The sequence below is a fragment of the Rhincodon typus genome, chromosome 12 (genome assembly GCF_021869965.1).
Source record: "Rhincodon typus isolate 14 chromosome 12, sRhiTyp1.1, whole genome shotgun sequence".
NCBI classification, from domain to species: Eukaryota; Metazoa; Chordata; class Chondrichthyes; order Orectolobiformes; family Rhincodontidae; genus Rhincodon; species Rhincodon typus.
The window spans coordinates 19,507,575-19,525,797 of record NC_063343.1 but is presented as its reverse complement, the minus strand read 5'-3'; the positions used below and the strand labels follow the sequence as shown (position 1 = coordinate 19,525,797).

Genomic DNA, 18,223 nt, shown 5'->3' with positions numbered 1-18,223 from the left:
AGGCTGACGTTTCGGGCCTAGATGAAGGGTCTAGGCCCGAAACGTCAGCCTCTCTGCTCCTGTGATGCTGCTTGGCCTGCTGTGTTCATCCAGCCCTGCACCTTGTTGTCTCAGATACCAGTAACATTTCTGTTTAGAGTAGACAGAAGAACTTGAGATTCAGGGGTCTTACAAAAGAGAATAAAGCATTTTGGACAAACAATACTTTAAAAGTCAGAACAATAACATATTCCAAATACATATACAACATATTTTTGTCACTGAGAAAAGAACATGTAGTAAACCTGGGTGATATATTGTGAACTCTCACTCCCACAGAACACATCTAATATCAAATGCAACCAAGACAGATCCCACAATTTATTTTTTAACTTTTCAGACATTAAAGATATGGTGGGTCATCAAATTTCGCTGAACTTCATAACGGATTACAATTCATCATTTTTGCAATCTGGCCTTGAAACCCTCTCTCAAGAAATACTCTATCATTGACTGCCTCAACAGCAGCTCCTGTCCTGGTTGATTTCCCTCCTGCTCCCCTGGACTCAAACTGCATTTCAATAAAAAAAAAATTTCTAGCTCTTCATCAGTTAGCTTCACTAAGTCAGCTCTGCCCAAGGTAGCTTCCCATACTCTCTGTGCACTGCCTTCAAGATCCAATTCTGCTTAGCTACTTCAGGCAAACACTACTCGAGCTTTTCAACTCCTCACTCTCTAGGCTGCAATGATGCATTAATGATTGCAGGCCTCTCTCAAACCCTCACAGCATTCCCCAACATACAGTAAGCAACCATTCCCCTTTCACAGCTCCCTAGGACTTCTAAGTCCCGACTCCAACTGTTAGCTGCCTTTAGTTCCTAAATCATTTTGCTGAGTTAATTCTAAACGCACAGAGCCAGACTCCTGAATCTCCCTACATAGAATCTGTGCAGTTCAGCTGCTGTCCCTACAGTTCAGCTAACTGCCACTCTCCCACAACATCCTCTCGGTCTTCAACTGCAACACTGGAATTGTTTCCAGTCACACGTGAACTGCTCCAAATGTCCTCTTGAAAACCTTGCCAAAACCACCTCGGAACATATGGAACTGAGTGTACCGTAAATGTTACACTTCACAAAGAGTACTGGCTTATTCAGTATATGGAAAAAAAAATGATTTCATTATTATTTCAAATCCTCATACTTTGGAAAATTTAGGAGCAAACTTTTACTCTCAATTGGGGGTTGAATTCAGAAAGTTACATTATATATTACCTGTATAATAAGAGTGCATGGAACATAAAACTTCAGAAACCTCTTTACAAAGAGTAATAATTGGAACTGAAAAGTGCAGGAGAAGCATTATTGACGGTACTTGAAAGACAGATTGAAAAGATTGATATTCGGAAATTTTCAAAAAGGGATAAGACTAAGTAAGAAAGAAGTATTTAAAGAAAACTTTCCAGAGTGTAAGAATCAAATGAACAGAGGGGATATACAAAAACACAGAGCTGAATAAAATTGAAGAGATTACAGGAAGCAAATTTTACGTGTGGGCTTAGATTATGACAAGGATTAAATTTTGTATCCTTATTAATTAACATGATGATGATCATTGGCAAGGCCAGCATTTAATGCCCAACTCTAACTGCCCATGTAGTGGTGGGGAGTCACTTTATTGATTTGCTGCAGTTCCTATGGTGTAGATTTATCCACAGTGCTGTTGGGGGAAGGAGTTTCAAGATTCCAATACAGCAATAGTGAAGGACTGCCAATGTATTTTGAAATCAGTATGCCACCTGACTTGAGAAGAACTTATAGGACATGGGATTTCCAAGCATCTGAAGCTTTGGTGCATTGCTGAAGAGCATTTTGTAGAAGTACCTACTGCTGTCACTGTGCACCCATGATGGGCAAATAAAATCTTTAAGGTGATGAAAGCAGATCAAATAGGTTGATATGCTTTGGATGGTTGGAGTTTCTGGAGATTGACGTAGCCACACCAAGCTAGGCAAGTGAAATATATTTTTCAGACTTGCGCACGGTCGATAGTTTTGGAGAGTCAGGAAATGAGTTACTCGCTATAGAATTCCCAGCCTATATCTGTGCAGTCAGGTATTCATAGGCTGAAGTAGTCAAATTTCTGATCTATGGTCGCCACCCTGGTACTGATGGTAGAGATTTCGATGATACTACAAAACCTTATTTGGCTCTCTTTGTACTAGTAAGTGAAGGTTAGAATGACTGCTCTTGACAGCATTTGAATGTGACATCAAAAAACCTAGCAAAATTCAATGCCATGTGTATTGGGGAAAACTCTCTAATGGTTGGAGTGATAGCCTGCAAAAGGGAAAATGGTTGTGGTTGTGGAACATTGATCCTCTCAGCCTGAGGACACCTCTGCGTGATTTCTCAGGATCACGACTAAGACACATCCACATTCAGCTGCTCCACCAGTAATCTCTCCTTCATAAGGTCAGAAGTGGGATGCTTGCTTATTCCACTTGCAAATCCTCACATCTGTGACTGCACATAGCAAGATCTGAACATTCAGGCTTGGACTTGTACATGCTATGTAACATGTATGCCATGCAAGAACCAGGCAATGACAATTTCCAATCATCCTAATATCAACAGCAGTCATTCTAACCTTTCCATACCAGTACACAGAGAGCCAAATACGGTTGTTAAGATTCCAAGAACATAAGTGGTTTGTAAGTTGCAATCCAAGAAGGGGAGTATTAGAAGGCAAAGAGACATTGGAGTAATTGAATTCAGAGGCAATGATGCTGTGGTTGAGACTTTCCAGCAACGGTGTGAATAAGGATCATGTAAAGATAGAATGGAGCACTGCCAGAGGTAGAAATCTTGGCAGTGACAAAAATATTGAACTTGAGAATCAACTGAAAGTCATTAGTGACTGTACACAATTGAATGCAGTCTAGATGTTAGCAGCATTTATGAGGTGCTGTTTTAATATCTATAAGTTGTAAATACTGTATCTGGGCTGAATTGGTAAAAGGACTGTTTTAGAATGAAAAACTGAGGAAAGAATTACTGTACTTTTAAAAAGTTAGTTACTGAAACTGTGTGTGGTGTTTACATTGTTGCTTTGTTCAAGCAACGGGGGAAGATGCTTGTACAAGACCTGACTCTTGGGAGTACACATAAGATTTCACAGAAACAGGTTGCTGGTTGGTTTGTGGAGTTGCAACCAGTTATGAACACCAAAGACCATCTGCCTGACAACAATGATCTGATTAGCTCCTGGCTGGCTTAACAGGTTGTGGATGTGAACAGTACTGGCAGAAGCCTCTCATCTGTTGAAAGGGCAGATGGTGTTCTATTTCTTTCCCTCCAGTAAAATATCTAAAGCCTGAAGAAAACAGGTTCATTTTCTCCCACCAGTTGCTGTAAGCTGTTGTTTTTAACCATTAAGTCAGAGACTTTACAATTCGTATTTATGATTTATAATTTATAACTGTGTCTCCATGAAGTGGGAACCTAAAGGAAAAAAGAGACTTAAAGAACTTAGGAAACAAACTGAACACTACTTAAAATCCTGAGGGTTGGAGTTTTTAAAACGGTTTCTTCAGTATTCTGTTCAGTCCACCCATAATACCAATGTTTTTGCCTGTGTTTCTATCTCTTCGTGTGTAAGGAGGCTTTAGAAGTTGATTAGGCAGCTAAATAGTTAGCACTGCTGCCTCACAGCGCCAGGGACCTGGGTTCAATTCAACCCTCAGGTGACATCTGTGTGAAATTTACACATTCTGCCTGTGTTTGCATGGGTTTCCTCCAGGTACTTTGATTTCCTTCCATGAGTCCAAAGCTGTGCAGGTTAGGTGAATTGGCCATGGGAAATTGCCCAAAGCATCCAGGGATGTGTAGGTTAGGTTGATTAGCCATGGGATATGCAGGGTTACAGGTACTGGATAGGGGCTTGGTCTGGGTGGGATGCTCTTCAGAGGGTCGGTATGGACTTGATGGGCCTAATAACCTACTTCCACATTGTAGGGATTCTGTAGTTAGAGTTTTAACTAGTAGAATTATATGTCAACAGTTCATAGTTGTCTACCTGTGATTGGAACATATTTATTTGCAATAATTAGTTGTTTTTGTTAATTACAGAAATCTGGTCCATATTTTCCGTTAAGCTGGTTTTATCCAAACGGTAAATTGGACACTTTTCATACTTTGATTAAATTTTTAACTTTTGGCTGACTCTATGGATAGCAGTGTTACATCAATTCACTACCCCAATAGGTATGACCAAGTAAAATGGAATAAAAAAAATTAGAGAAGTTTTGCTGCTGCTGCTCAAAACTATGGTGAAAAATCATCTGGTGTACTCTGTACTGTTTTGGTCTCCTTATTTGAAAAAGGGATATGATTGCTTTGAAATCAGTTCAATAAAGCAGAGAAGATTCACTCAATTTATTCCTGGAATGAACGCTTACCTTATGAAGGTACATAGAAATAGTTGGGTCTATATCCACTGGAGTTAGAAGGATGAGAGGTAATCGTATAGAAACATACAAGATGCTGAAAAACTTTAAATGGTGGATACCAAGAGGTTATTTTCTCTTGCCAGGGAGACTAGAACTTAGGGATGCAATTTAAGAATAACAGGCATTGTCCCAGAGAGTTTTTAGTACGCGGAATTCTCTTCTCCAGAAGGCAGTGGAGGCTGGGTCACTGAATGCATTTAAGGCTGATTTTTGATGGAGACAAGGCAAAGGTTATGTAGGATCAGATAGTAAAAGTGGGGTTGAGTCCACAACCAGATTAGCCATGAACTCACTGAATCATAGAACAGCTTGGAGGACCAAATGTCTTACTGCTTCTGAGTACCAGATGCAAATATTGCTATCAGGAGCAAACGCAGGGATAAAGAAAGCACTTTGGAACAGCAGTGAGAAAACTTTTGGAAACAGGGTATTCTGTTTCAGCTACAAATCAGGGAAATATTGATTTTTACTCTCAACAACCCTTTCAGTTGCAATATCAATACACTAACAGGTAACATGACTAAATCGATAAACAATTAATGAACGAAACTATTTTAAATTTCTCTGAATCATGGCCATGTTGAGTTAAATGACCATTATAGTTGTTTAACCTCAATATACTTGAGACTAAAACATGGCGGAAAACAAAACCTACCTCCTTTTTTAAACTGGCCATTTCCTACTTCTTTCAATGTTAGACTCGCCTCTTGCCTTCGCTGCAAAACAGAATGTTGGTGAGAGTCTAAAAATCCAGGGTATGAAAATAAAGTGCAGCATTTCCAAGCACAATGCCGTAACGTGAAAAGTGTTCAATTCTATACATATATACATATATATATACACACACACACACACACACGCCTTCAGGTCCTATACCACCACCAACCTACATTTTTGAATATCCTTACAGGTTTAAAGGTTTTGAATTCTAGTACTGTCATATATTTTGTTCATGGTAATCACTGTTGCATAAACAAAAAACCCATTACAGACTTCAGTTCTCCATTCTGTACTTCACATACCAGAACTTAGACATCTTCTAAATTTTGTTGTCAACAAATGTTCAGTGACAGACTGACAACTAAAAGGTCTTACATCTGGGGACTCTCCGTAGGCCTGAGTTCAAATTCTAAGGTTGATTAAAAATATCTGTAAAAGGTGTTGTATATCAAATTGACTATGTTTTCAGTTCACTCAATCCTCCAAAACCAGCAGCCTTACATTATGCAACACAAAGTTTTAGAATTATTTGACTAGTGGACAAATATTGTACATTTAGCCCAATAGCAATCATCTGGGAGCAGCTCATTTGTTAGTCTTCAAAATAGTGGGCTAGAGATTCCAAATTTAGTATACTACAACTTTTTAAAAAATTAATTTGTGTGACGTGGCCATCACTGGCTTAGGCAGCATTTACTGCCCATCCCTTGGTGCCCTCATGATGCTGGTGAACTGCCTTCCAGAAATGCTGCAGTCCACATGCTGCAAGTATACCCACAATGCCAAGACGGAGAGAATTTAAGGATTTGCCCAAATAACACAGAAGGAACAGCAATATATTTCCCCAACAATTGTTGTTTTGTTTTCTCAACCTAATACATTCAAATTCTTAAAGATTTTACCAAACTTTAAAAAGCAGAAGAAAAATAAAATTTTGGTATGATTTCTCCGTATATGATAGAGATTTCGTTTCACTGGACCATTTTGATGCAGCTGAACCTGAAATCTTCTGGTCTAAACATGACTTTAATAACCAACGATCTTTGCTACACCTAATCAAGATGAGCGAACACAGTTCTACACCCTTACTAGAGACCGCCTATTTCTAACTCTGTGTCATTGCTCAATTCCACCACTACCTGATCACATAAAACCCTCATCCATGCCTTTGTTGTCTCTAGACTTGATTATTCCAACATACTTCCACATTTTACCCTGCACTAACCGGAGGTCATCCAAACTTCCACTACCCATATATCCACCTGCAGCATGCTCACCTATCACTCCACCCAAGCACTCAACTACCTACATTAGTTTTCACTTCAGCAACACTTCAATTTCAAAATTACAATTTTTTTCTGAATCTCTCATTAATCTCACTCCTCTACAATATTAATCTCCTCCAGCTCTACAACTGTCCGAGATATCCGTATTCCTCTAATTTTGGGCTTGGTTAAATGCATCACCATTGACAGCCATGTCTTCACTTGCCTGAACCCTAAGCTCTGGAGTTCTCTCATTTTCCTGCTTCACTCTTTCCTTTCACATATTTAAACCTAAGTCTTACCAAGCATTTAGTCATCTGCCTCGATATTGCCATATGTGGCACAAGGTAACATTCAGATGTATAATGCCCGTTAAGTGCTTTGGTAGGTTTTACGTTAAAGGTACTCTTATTGAAAGTTGTTGAATATATTCTGTTTTGTAGCACTTTAATTTTAATTCCACACCTCTTACTGCAGCAATCGTTCTCTTCCCTACGCAAAAATTCACTATTTATCTTTCAAAGGGCATGCCTCTTGGTCTTTGCTATTTGAAAATTCAGCTTTACATCGTTATAACTTGAATTCCATATGAGGATGGTTTAACTTGTTAGCTAAACTAATTTGTACCTCATCCCAATTGAAAACAGCAGTACTTTTTCTAGCACTCCCTTGCTCTCTCTCCTTACCAATTCTATTGAAACGTTTGTACATTTTATTTTCCACTTGTGAATTATACTAAAATGCTAATGATATCTTCTCTTTACAGGAGTAGATTAACCTATTGCATGTTTCAAGTGTTTTTTGGTTTTCCTTCATATTCGATTGGACTCTCCACCCATTGTTGGGAAAGCATGGTTCTAATATACTTTAGCAGCAAGAGAAATGGTGATTATGCACAATTCTTTGATCATTGGGAAGAGGCAAGCTGAGAAAAGAGGAAAAAGATAAATAACTCCAAACGCAAAACAGGTGAGAATAACAAGCATGCTTGATGTAGGAGTGAACTAAAGTAAGTAGAAACTGAATGATAGAGGTATTTCTATGAAATGGATCAGTCAAGTACCTGGATTTCAAGATAGGCTCATTTTTTTGCTGGAGTAGGAAGCACAAAATAGGTGAATAATAAAGAAATAAATATTCACAATAAAAGGGAATGGCATTATCAACTGGATGCCCTGCAAATAATAGATCATAAGTTACTCCAATGTTAACCACATCAGTGCCAACATTTAAAAATGCAGTCTGGCAATCTCGGATTCCTTCAAAAGCAAAAGGATGCACTAGAATCAATTTATGGAACAGTGAATTGGATGATTCCACCATTTATGGCTTTAAAGAAGAAATACTTGAAACAAAATGCATCATTGAGAAAGGACATTATTGTGGCATTAAAACATAGAATCTCTTAAAGAGATATTGTTTAACAGGTATTGAATACAAATTTAATTCATAAAAGTAAATTTAAATTTTGTAGCAATGGATATTTTGTGATCTTCCAGAACTGTGCATGTGTGGAACAGATTCCATAATTTGCAGCTTAACTGAAGGTTTGAAACACAAGTGCAGATGGAAGATTGAAGCCTGTTACCTTCTGAAATCTTGGGGCTTTGGAAATGTCAGCTTTCCCACAGGATTTCAAATTAGGTAAGGCCACTGGAATTTTGTCATATAAAATTTTAGAAAGGGGACTGTGAATATTTATAATGGGTTTGTGTGCACTTGTGGATTTAACAGTCAAATGAGTCTGATGCCAGACAGACTGGTCAAGATTTTGCAGGGGGTTTTATAAACATAAATTATAGACCAATCAGTCCTTCCACCCCGCTTCACCATGTGATCAGATCGTGGCTAACTTGTGGCCTCAACTCCGCTACTGTCTACCCTCTATTCCTTTTGACTTATCAGAGCTCACAATTACTGTCCCTCTGAATCTGACTACAAGGTCGGCACTTAGCACAATTACAGATTAAGACAGGAAACAAAGTCCATATTGAGTGCACTGCCACAAATGACTGGCATCCCATTCCAATTCAAGCCAGCATCCAGAGAATTCAATTATGTAGAAACAAATTTCCTTTTCTCCTCTGACACTGCTATTATACACTCCATTAAAATATTACCCTTTATTCAATAAGATGTAACTGAGGTTTTAAACAGCAATAGGTGATTTGATTTTAGTGCTGTTTACTTCCTCGTTGTTGCTTTTGGGAATTATTTCGTGTGACTGGTGTGATGACAGATCACAGGTCCACACCAGGAATCCATACTGAAGAACACTACAATCCACAAGCACAATAAAGCTAAAGAAATGTTTTATCCTTTACAATAAGAGAAATGGAACATAAAATTAATGATGTTACACTTTAGTTACACATGGGATTGGTAAGATCACATCTCAAATACAAATCTGTTCAGTTTTAGTTTCCTTATTTAAGAAAGGATGTAAACGTGCAAATGTCAGTTCACTAGAATGATAACTCCAAGCGCTGGTTGTCTCTGAGGAATCAAAAGTTAACAGGAGTAGATGGGAATATGGAATTCGAAACACAAATGGATCAGACATTATTTTAGTGAATGGTAGAGCAGTCTCTAGGATCCAAATGGTCTACCTCAGGTCCTATTTTTACAATCTCATCATAAAGCTCACTAGACCTCTGAGGCTTTTGTCGAATAGAATTCCTATAATATGGAAGCAGGCCATTTGGCCAATCGAGTCATCACTGACCCTTAAAGAGAATCCCAACCAGACCGAACCTGATCCTATAACTCTGCATTTCCCATGGCCAAACCACCTAACCTGCACATCTTTGGACTGTGGGAGGAAACTGGAACACCTGGAGGAAACACATGCAGGCACAGGAAAAATATGCAAACTCCACACATACACCTGAAGTGGAACCAAACCCAGGTCCCTGGAGCTGTGAGACAGCAGTATTAAAGTGCTGAGTCACTTTTCCTTGAGGTCTGCACCTACTACCTTTAGTTTAATGCGGACATCAAATTTCATGCCATTGTCACAGCCCAATGCATAATGTATTGAAATATATAGCGGTAGTTATGGACAAGTGGAAACTGTATAGGAAAATGACACCTCACAAAACTTTACTTATATCTGGATTTCAGAACCCGAACCACACTAGCACAGAAATACCGTAACGCAAATTAAATGATAAAATAAAAATAATGTGCTCTATATTCACAAAACTGGAGACCAGGTTGAAATTCAAAACAAATTATCTGATGAACTCAATTCACATGTATTACCTTTTTTTCTTCTTCAGGCATATCTTTTTCCAGTTCTCTTAAATATTCTTCATCTAACTCAAACTTTTTGGTTTCTTTTATTTCAGAATCATCCTCCAGCTCTAAATGTGTTACATCATCTTCTGTGTCCACAAAACCATCAGTCTCCAGTGATTCTCTACATTCAAAGAAGCGCTCTTCTGTCGTCTCTTCGTCATCAACAATGTGAGCAGATCGTTGCTTCTCAGCATTACCAATGGCTCCTAAAGTTTCACGCTCCATAGGTGTTAGCCTGTGTGAAGTTGACTCACAACTTAAATGCCCTGACAATGGTTTCTGTGTCTCTCCTTCACCATCTGAAACTTTTAGAGCAGTGCCCACTCTCTCAGAAAGTTTGGTGTCTTCTGATTCCCGATCCATTTACAGTTCTGATCCATTGAATCAAAAAGAAAACAAAAAACTTATCACAACTGAGATAATTATTATGTATATTTAACTGTGTAGAAATAGAACCATAAATACACAGTATGGAAGATGTTTCAGTGGAGTCATACTCAAACTTATTTTGCTTGATGAGGAGCTGACTTTGAAAGTTGCCATAATCCAAAATGAACTACATTAATAGAAATCTTTTTACAAATGTTCCTCATACATTTTAATTTTGAAGCTATGAACACCAGCACATTTTAAACTATCTGTTCTCATCACAGCTCTCCCTTCCAATGTTAAAAAAAGACAGGAAGAAATACTTTTCATTAGTAGTCAAACAGATTTGAGAAAAATACATAGAGGCGTCAAACTTGGCTCTGTGCTGCATTCTTTCAGATTAGATGTTAAACAGTGATCCCGACTGCTTTTTTATATAAGAATGCACAGTCACAGGGGACTATTCAAAGAACAGGGAAGCATTACCTGACTAACATTTATCACTTGATCATCATCTTGAAAATCAATCATTTATCTCACTTTTATACAGTCATAGAGCATGGAAACAGACCCTTCAGTCCAAGCCGACCACAATCCCAAACTAAAATAGTCCCACCTGCCTGCACTTAGCCCATATCCCTCCTAACATTTCCCATTCATATGCCTACCCAAATGTGTTTTAAATGTTGTTGTCATATATCTCTCAAACTGTTTAGAGATCTTAACTCTCCAATGCTTCCCAATTGGTTATTTAGAATGCACACAAAAGAACTGTACCAAAAGCATTTAAGTTTCTCCACATGGATTCTGTCTCAATGCAATCCCCATGGACATCGTTGTATTCTCACATTGTGGTAGATTCCCTTTTATTAATATTGGCCTCCAGTCTTAGCCACTATATCATCTTGTATGTTTAAATCTAATCAGTGATTACTGGTAAACAATTAGACTGAGAGTTGCAAAAAATGATCAGGAATGAGAATCTTTTGTTTGTCAAACTTTGATATAAATAAGTGTCTTTCACGTTTTTACATATTATAACAATGGCAACACTTCTAAAGCTCTTCATTAGCTATGAAACACTTTGTAGAAGTCCGAGGATGCAAAAAGCACTATATAAATGAAATTGCTATCCTTCAGCTGTAAAGTATAGGGTTAGGGTTAGGCTTAAATCTGCAAAGTCCTTCATATTATTTTGCAAATAATGCAAGTAAAATTGGGTAAATTCAGTTTTTCATAATATTCTTTTTAAAAAGAAAACCTATTACTAGGGACCATTTTGCCCGTATACTCCTAAGGAACAAAGCCAGTGGAGCTTTTATACAAGATTTCCATCAAGATTCATAAAATTGAATATTGCTGAAAAGAGATACATTTTGGCGAAACTTTCTGTCTTGCATTCATCAGCACAAATGCAAGAATGCCAAACTTTAAACTGTTTAAATATTAACAGTTTATAACAAAGAATGGTCTGATTGGTTGGTAGGTTGATTTATTGGCTGAAGCACTGTCACAAACAAAGCAGTAGGCAACTATAGGATCCCCAAGCCTTTGTTAAATCAAATAATTTGCAATATTTGAATATATTTGTTGCGTGCAGAAAACAGGTCCCTACATAAAAATACATTTTGCTTCCAACATGGACAAACGAGCAAATTACAAACTTGGCTGATTATTTGAAAGCCACTGTGCAACCATCAGCGTACTTGGATTGTTCAACAAATTCTGTCCAATGTCAGAATCACATCTGAAAGCGTTGTCCTGGATTTTATAAGAATGGTCTGGCTGACTAGTCTGGACTCTGGCCATCATAAACACAGTCAGACAGTCTGATTTGATCAATCACTGGACCGTATGGCCTGCAAACCCAGTACTGCACTGATACAGAAATTCAATGTGTGCTGTATTACCATGTAACTACTGATAATGTTATAGTCTTTTTCAAACTTAAAATGTGTTACTTCAAAGTAAGTCTGCTTAGGGTTTATTCAGAGAAGATCAGCACTGGCAAAGGTTTAAAACCAAGAAGTTTGTTGAAAGTTTAATCCAGGATGTAACATTTGAAGAAAATACTGCCCTGACCGCATACAGCAAGTAAGAACATACAAGGACAAAGACGTATCTAGAGCCACGAATTGCTTATCAAAAGTTGTAATATGTGCTTGATGGATTTGCATGCTGCTCCTTTCATGTTCCTTTCAATTTAAATCAGCTCAGAGCTAATAGAATAAATCCATTAAGGCCTAAGAGAAATTAGAATCAAACAAACCCCTGCCAAAAATCTACAGTATACACGCTCTGCTGTTGGCCTAGGTTCCATTTCAGGATATAAATTTACAGGAGTAAACAACTGTGGATCCACTTGCAATAAAGACTAAACCACCAAATTTCAGCAATATTGGTGAAGTGTTTGAGAGAGATAGTAGGAACTGCAGATGCTGGAGAATCTGAGGGGTGGCCATGGGTACCCACATGGGCCCAAGCTATGCCTGCCTCTTCGTAGGTTACGTGGAACAATCCCTCTTCCGTACCTACACTGGTCCTAAACCCCACCTCTTCCTCCGTTACATTGATGACTGGATCGGCGCCACCTCGTGCTCCCACGAGGAGCTCGAACAGTTCATCCCCTTCACCAACACTTTCCACCCCAACCTTAAGTTCACCTGGACCATCTCTAATACCTCTCTCTCCTTCCTGGACCTCTCTGTCTCCATCTCTGGCAACCACCGAGAAACCGATATCCATTTCAAGCCCACTGACTCCCACAGCTACCTAGAATACACCTCCTCCCATCCACATTCCTGCAAAAATGCCATCCCCTATTCCCAATTCCTTCGCCTCTGCCGCATCTGCTCCCAGGATGAGGCATTCCACTTCCGTACATCTGAGGTCCTCGTTTTTCAAGGACCGCAACATCCCCCCCCCCAGTAGTCGAGAACGCCCTCGACGTGTCTCCCACATTTCCCGCAATTCATCCCTCACACCCCCTCCCCGCAATAACAACCAAAAAAGGATCCCCCTCGTCCTCACGTACCACCCCACCAACCTCCGGATCCAACGCATCATCCTCCAACACTTCCACCATCTGCAATCCGACCCCACCACCCAAGACATTTTTCCCTCCGCACCCTTATCTGCTTTCCGGAGGGATCACTCTCTCCGTGACTCCCTTGTCCGCTCCACACTCGGCACTTATCCCTGCAACCGCAGGAAGTGCTACACCTGCCCCTACACCTCCCCCCTCACCCCCATCCCAGGCCCCAAGAAGACTTTCCACATCAAGCAGAAGTTCACCTGTACATCTGCTAATGTGGTATACTGCATCCACTGTTCCCGTTGTGGCCTCCTCTACATCGGGGAAACCAAGCGGAGGCTTGGGGACCGCTTTGCAGAACACCTACGCTCGGTTCGCACTAAACAACTGCACCTCCCAGTTGCGAACCATTTCAACTCCCCCTCCCATTCCTCAGACAACATGTCCATCCTGGGCCTCCTGCAGTGCCACAATGATGCCACCCGAAGGTTGCAGGAACAGCAACTCATATTCCGCTTGGGAACTCTACAGCCCAATGGTATCAAGGTGGATTTCACAAGCTTCAAAATCTCCCCTCCCCCACCGCATCCCAAAACCAGCCCAGCTCGCCCCCGGCTCCCTAACCTGTCCTACCTCCCACCTATCCCCTCCTCCCACCTCAAGCCCCACCCCCACCTCCTACCTACTAACCTCATCCCACCCCCTTGACTTGTCCATCCTCCCCGGACTGACCTATCTCCCCACCTACACTCACCTTTACTGGCTCCATCCCCGCCTCTTTGACCTGTCTGTCTCCTCTCCACCTATCTTCTCCTCTATCCATCTTCTATCTGCCTCCCCCTCTCTCCCTATTTATTTCAGAACCGCCTTCCCCTCCCCCATTTCTGAAGAAGGGTCTAGGCCCGAAACGTCAGCTTTCCTGCTCCTATGATGCTGCTTGGCCTGCTGTGTTCGTCCAGCTCTACACCTTGTGATCTCTTGGTGAAGTGTTTATTCATTTTCTTCCAAGCCTGATCCTCAGGGTAATAGCAATTCCCTGCCCCACTATACAAAAACTCCCACCAATATGTTAATCCTATTTCTTCTAACAAGACAAAAATCAAACTTCAAAACTCAATGATTACTCCAACCTTTAAATACTGAAATACATTGTTAAAATGTAGAATGTACAATGAATTCATAAGTATTCTATTCACCTTCAGATCTAAAATGTTACATAATTCTCTTCAGTGATCTATTGCTTGTTCAATGTTGTAGTATTCAAAACCTATCAGAAACTAATGGCCCTGAAGGCCGTCTCAAAAGTTGTTCAGAAGGTAAATTAACTTGCATTAAACAGCTGTCAGGCAGTCATTATAGGGTGACTAGGTTTAAGTCCCGCCTGCTCCAGACGTGTGTAATAACATCTCTGAACGGGCTGATTAGAAAAAACAGGATGGGTAGATGACATTGTGCCTACCCCCAAATCTGGGAGATTTGAGATTTGGTCCACTTCCTTTCTGGGTATTTGGATAATTTTTCTACAAAGAAAAAAAAGCAAAAACAAAAACCATAGATGCTAGAAAGCTGAAATTTAAAATATTAAAAGAAAGCTGGAAATACTCTTCGGGTGAAAGACAGGGTCACATTCGACTCGAAAGATTCACTTTTTTGTGTGTTCTCTATATGTAAATGCTGCCCTTCCCTCGGGGAAGAAACCGGGCTCCTGCCGCTGGGAAGCTGGTAAAGGGCTTTGGCGATTTTGGAAAGAATTGGCAGCGATTCGGGATACCACCCTACTCGTCTCCTCACGGAGAGGAAAGCCGTCGCCTAAAAAAAACTTTTCAACGCTGCGAATCCTGATGTCTCTCCCTCCCCGACGAAACATCCACTATTTCTCCTCTAGGCCAGGCTCAGAACCTTGGCTGAACCCCAACTAACCAGGACGGCCATGCTAAACCTCCACTAAACCCCTCACTCACCTCCTCCTCTCCTCAATAACTGCGCATGAACCTGTCCGGCGGAAACGATCTCAACAACCTCCGGCCACGCCATCCAATCGAAATGAGTGGGTGCTGCCTAGAGGGATGCCGGGAATTGTAGTTCATAGGGTCGATAGAACCGAGCGGACTAAACACTACGGAGTTCTGAGGAAGGGTCACTAGAGCCGAAATGTTAACTCTGATGTTAACACAGATGCAGCCAGACCTGCTGAACTTTTCCAGTAATGTCTATTTTTGTTTCTGATTTACAGTTCTTTCGGTTTTTACACATTGCAGCGGCCTGTGCAGTAAGGAGCATGCGCGTTTAGTATTCCGCATCCGCTCTCCCCACAAATCATGACATAAACAGTTCACCCTCCACACGCCCTCTGTCGGCGAAGTCTGATTTCAGCTCTGCTGGCAGCCTTGCAACCAACTTGTACAGGAGAAAGTTAGCAGGTCTGGAAGTCATACAGAAACAAAAACAAAAATTGTTAGAAAATCTTAGCAGGTCTAGCAGCGTCTATGACGATAAATAAGAATTAACGTTTCAAGTCCATTGACCCTTCTTCAGAACTGATTGTAGCCGGGAGAAGGATTTTTTTTAACGCAGGTATGGGGTGGGGGGAGGGGTAAGAGTAAACAATAGATGGAGATTCTGACTCCAGCATCTGCGTTTCTTGCTATCTCTGAGGGACTGAGGGGATGTTTGCCAATGTTCAGCACCATTCGAGACTCCTCAGTTACTTTAGTGGTCTATGTTCAAATACAACAGGTTTGGGCTGACAAATGGCAAGTAACATTTTTGCCACACAAATGCCAGGCTATGACGAGCTGTAATAAGAGATAATTTAAACACTAGTCCTTGACATTCAATGGTGTTACCATCACTGATCCCCCACTATCAACAGCCTTGGGGTTACTATTGACCAGAAACTCAACTACACGCCAAATAAATACAGTGGCTACAGGAGCAGGTCAGAGGCTAAGAATACTGCAGTGAATAATTGACCTCCTAATTCTAAAAGTCTGTCCATCGTCTACAAGGCATAAGTCAGGAATGTAATGAAACGTTCCCCTCTTGCCTAGATGAGTGCAGCTCCAACACTCAAGAGGCTTGATATCAAGCTGTTCCAGTACAGCTACAACACTGCCATCTAGCTGACAGTGTGGAAAATTGTCCAGGTATGCCTTGTACGCAAAAAGCAGGACAAATACAACCCGGCCAATTATACCCCATCAGTTTTCTCTCGACCATCGGTAAAGTGATGGGTAGAATTCAACAGGTGTTATCAGATCTTAAAGTGCAGCTCTATGCAAAACTTAGAAACAACAGTAACCTTGAAGTTGATGACTGTTTGTTCTCACCAGTCATGTTTCATTTGATTTAAATGATTTACCTTTCCAAGTTGCCCAGCCATTGCAGACTGTTTTATGAAACAATGATTTTTTTTGAAAAAAGAACAGTCATCTTTTTGTTCATTATTAATGGACTGAATTTTAAGATTTCTGATCTGGTCTGCAGATCCACTTATTTGACAAAGCAGGTCTTATTTGAAAGGACAAAGTAGCCTGCTTAATTGCCATGGCATCCTCAAGCATTCCCTACCTCCACCACTGATGCTCAGTAGCTGCAGTGTGTACTGTCTACAAGATGCACTGCAGGAAACTCACCAAAGATCCTGAGACAGCACTTTCCAAACTCATGACCATTTCAATCTACAAGGGTAAGGGCATGGGCATGTGTTACATGGGAACACTACCACCTGCAAGTTCCCCTCCAAGCCACTCATCATCCTGACTTGGAAATATATCATTGTTTCTTCCCTCTTTAAGGGCATTGTAGGTCAACCTACAGCATATGAATTGTAGTGGTTCAAGATGGCAGTTCACCACTACTTTCCCAAGGGCAACTGGGTGGGGCAATAAATACTAACCAATATATCACATCCACAACCCATGAGTGGATAATAAAAATGCTACAGTAAGATTGCTGGTGTGTTTTCTGGGCCCAAAGACTTTGTAGTATATGGTACCTTCAACTTGATAGTGATGTGGAATGAATTAAATTAACTGAAGACTGGCACCTGTGATGCTGGAGACCTCAGGAGAAGGCAGAGATGGATCTCTGAAAAAAAAAGACAAAACTGAGGCAGTTCTGGCAGAAGATGGTTGGAAATGCCTCGGTTTTGTCTTTTGCACTGATGTGCTAGTCTCCTCCATTATTGAGCACGGGGATATTTTTAGAGTGTCTTCCTCCTGTTAGTTGTTGAGTTATTCATGTGGCAGAACACTTAGATCTTAGATCTGATCTGTTGGTTCAAAGGCTTAGCTCTATCTATTACATGCTGCTTCTGTTTGGCATACAAGCAGTCATCTGGTATTGTCTCACTAGGTTGTCACCCCATTTTTAGGTATGCCTGGTGCTGCTCCTGACATGTCCTCCTGTATTCTTCACTAAACCAGGGTTGGTCTCCTGATTTGATTGCAATGATGAACTGGGGGATATCAAGCTATGAGACTGCAGATTGTTTTGGAGTGGGGATTCTGATGCTTCTGATGGTCCACAGTTCCTCATAAATGCCCTGTTTTGAATGCTAGCTCTGTTTAAAGTGTGTTCCACTTAGCACAGTGGTCAAGCCTTACAATTCAATGGAGAGTAACCTCACTGTGAAGACATGTTTGCAATCACAACAAGGACTTTGCATTGATCACTCCTATCAATACTGTCAGGAACAGAGTCGGGAATCACATTACACCAAGTTACAGCCCAACAGGTTTATTTGAAAACACAAGCTTTCAGAGCCTCAGTCCTTCTTCAGAGTGAGGTGGTATCAGACACAGAATTTGTAAGTAAAAGATCAAAGGTTCACACCATTGATGAGGATGTACTAAACAAACCTAAGAGGTTGTAAAATTTTTAATCAGCTAGAAGGTTTTAATTGATTAATATGTATATGTGAATCCCCAAATTCCTTTCAACTCATGGTCCTGGGAGAACTAAAGGTTTCATCAGTGTAAAGAAGAGGTGACATTTCAGGTCAGACAATGCATGTTAGATATGAGACCTTGTTTAGAATCTATT

At 40.5% G+C, this 18,223-nt stretch overlaps 1 protein-coding gene across 1 annotated transcript in view; it reads right to left on the bottom strand.

Moving 5' to 3' along the window:
- Positions 1 to 15,249, bottom strand: part of LOC125480969 (tetratricopeptide repeat protein 1-like) — a 51,409-nt gene extending 36,160 nt beyond the window's left edge. Inside the window, exons 1-4 of the mRNA XM_048603944.1 lie at positions 15,139 to 15,249; positions 9,739 to 10,145; positions 5,145 to 5,205; positions 4,439 to 4,476 (exon numbers count right to left, since the gene is read on the bottom strand). Coding sequence (XP_048459901.1) covers positions 4,439 to 4,476; positions 5,145 to 5,205; positions 9,739 to 10,137 — 498 coding nt within the window. The 5' untranslated portion in view covers positions 10,138 to 10,145; positions 15,139 to 15,249. The remainder of the gene's footprint in view (positions 1 to 4,438; positions 4,477 to 5,144; positions 5,206 to 9,738; positions 10,146 to 15,138) is intronic.
- Between the last annotated feature and the right edge of the window lie 2,974 nt (positions 15,250 to 18,223).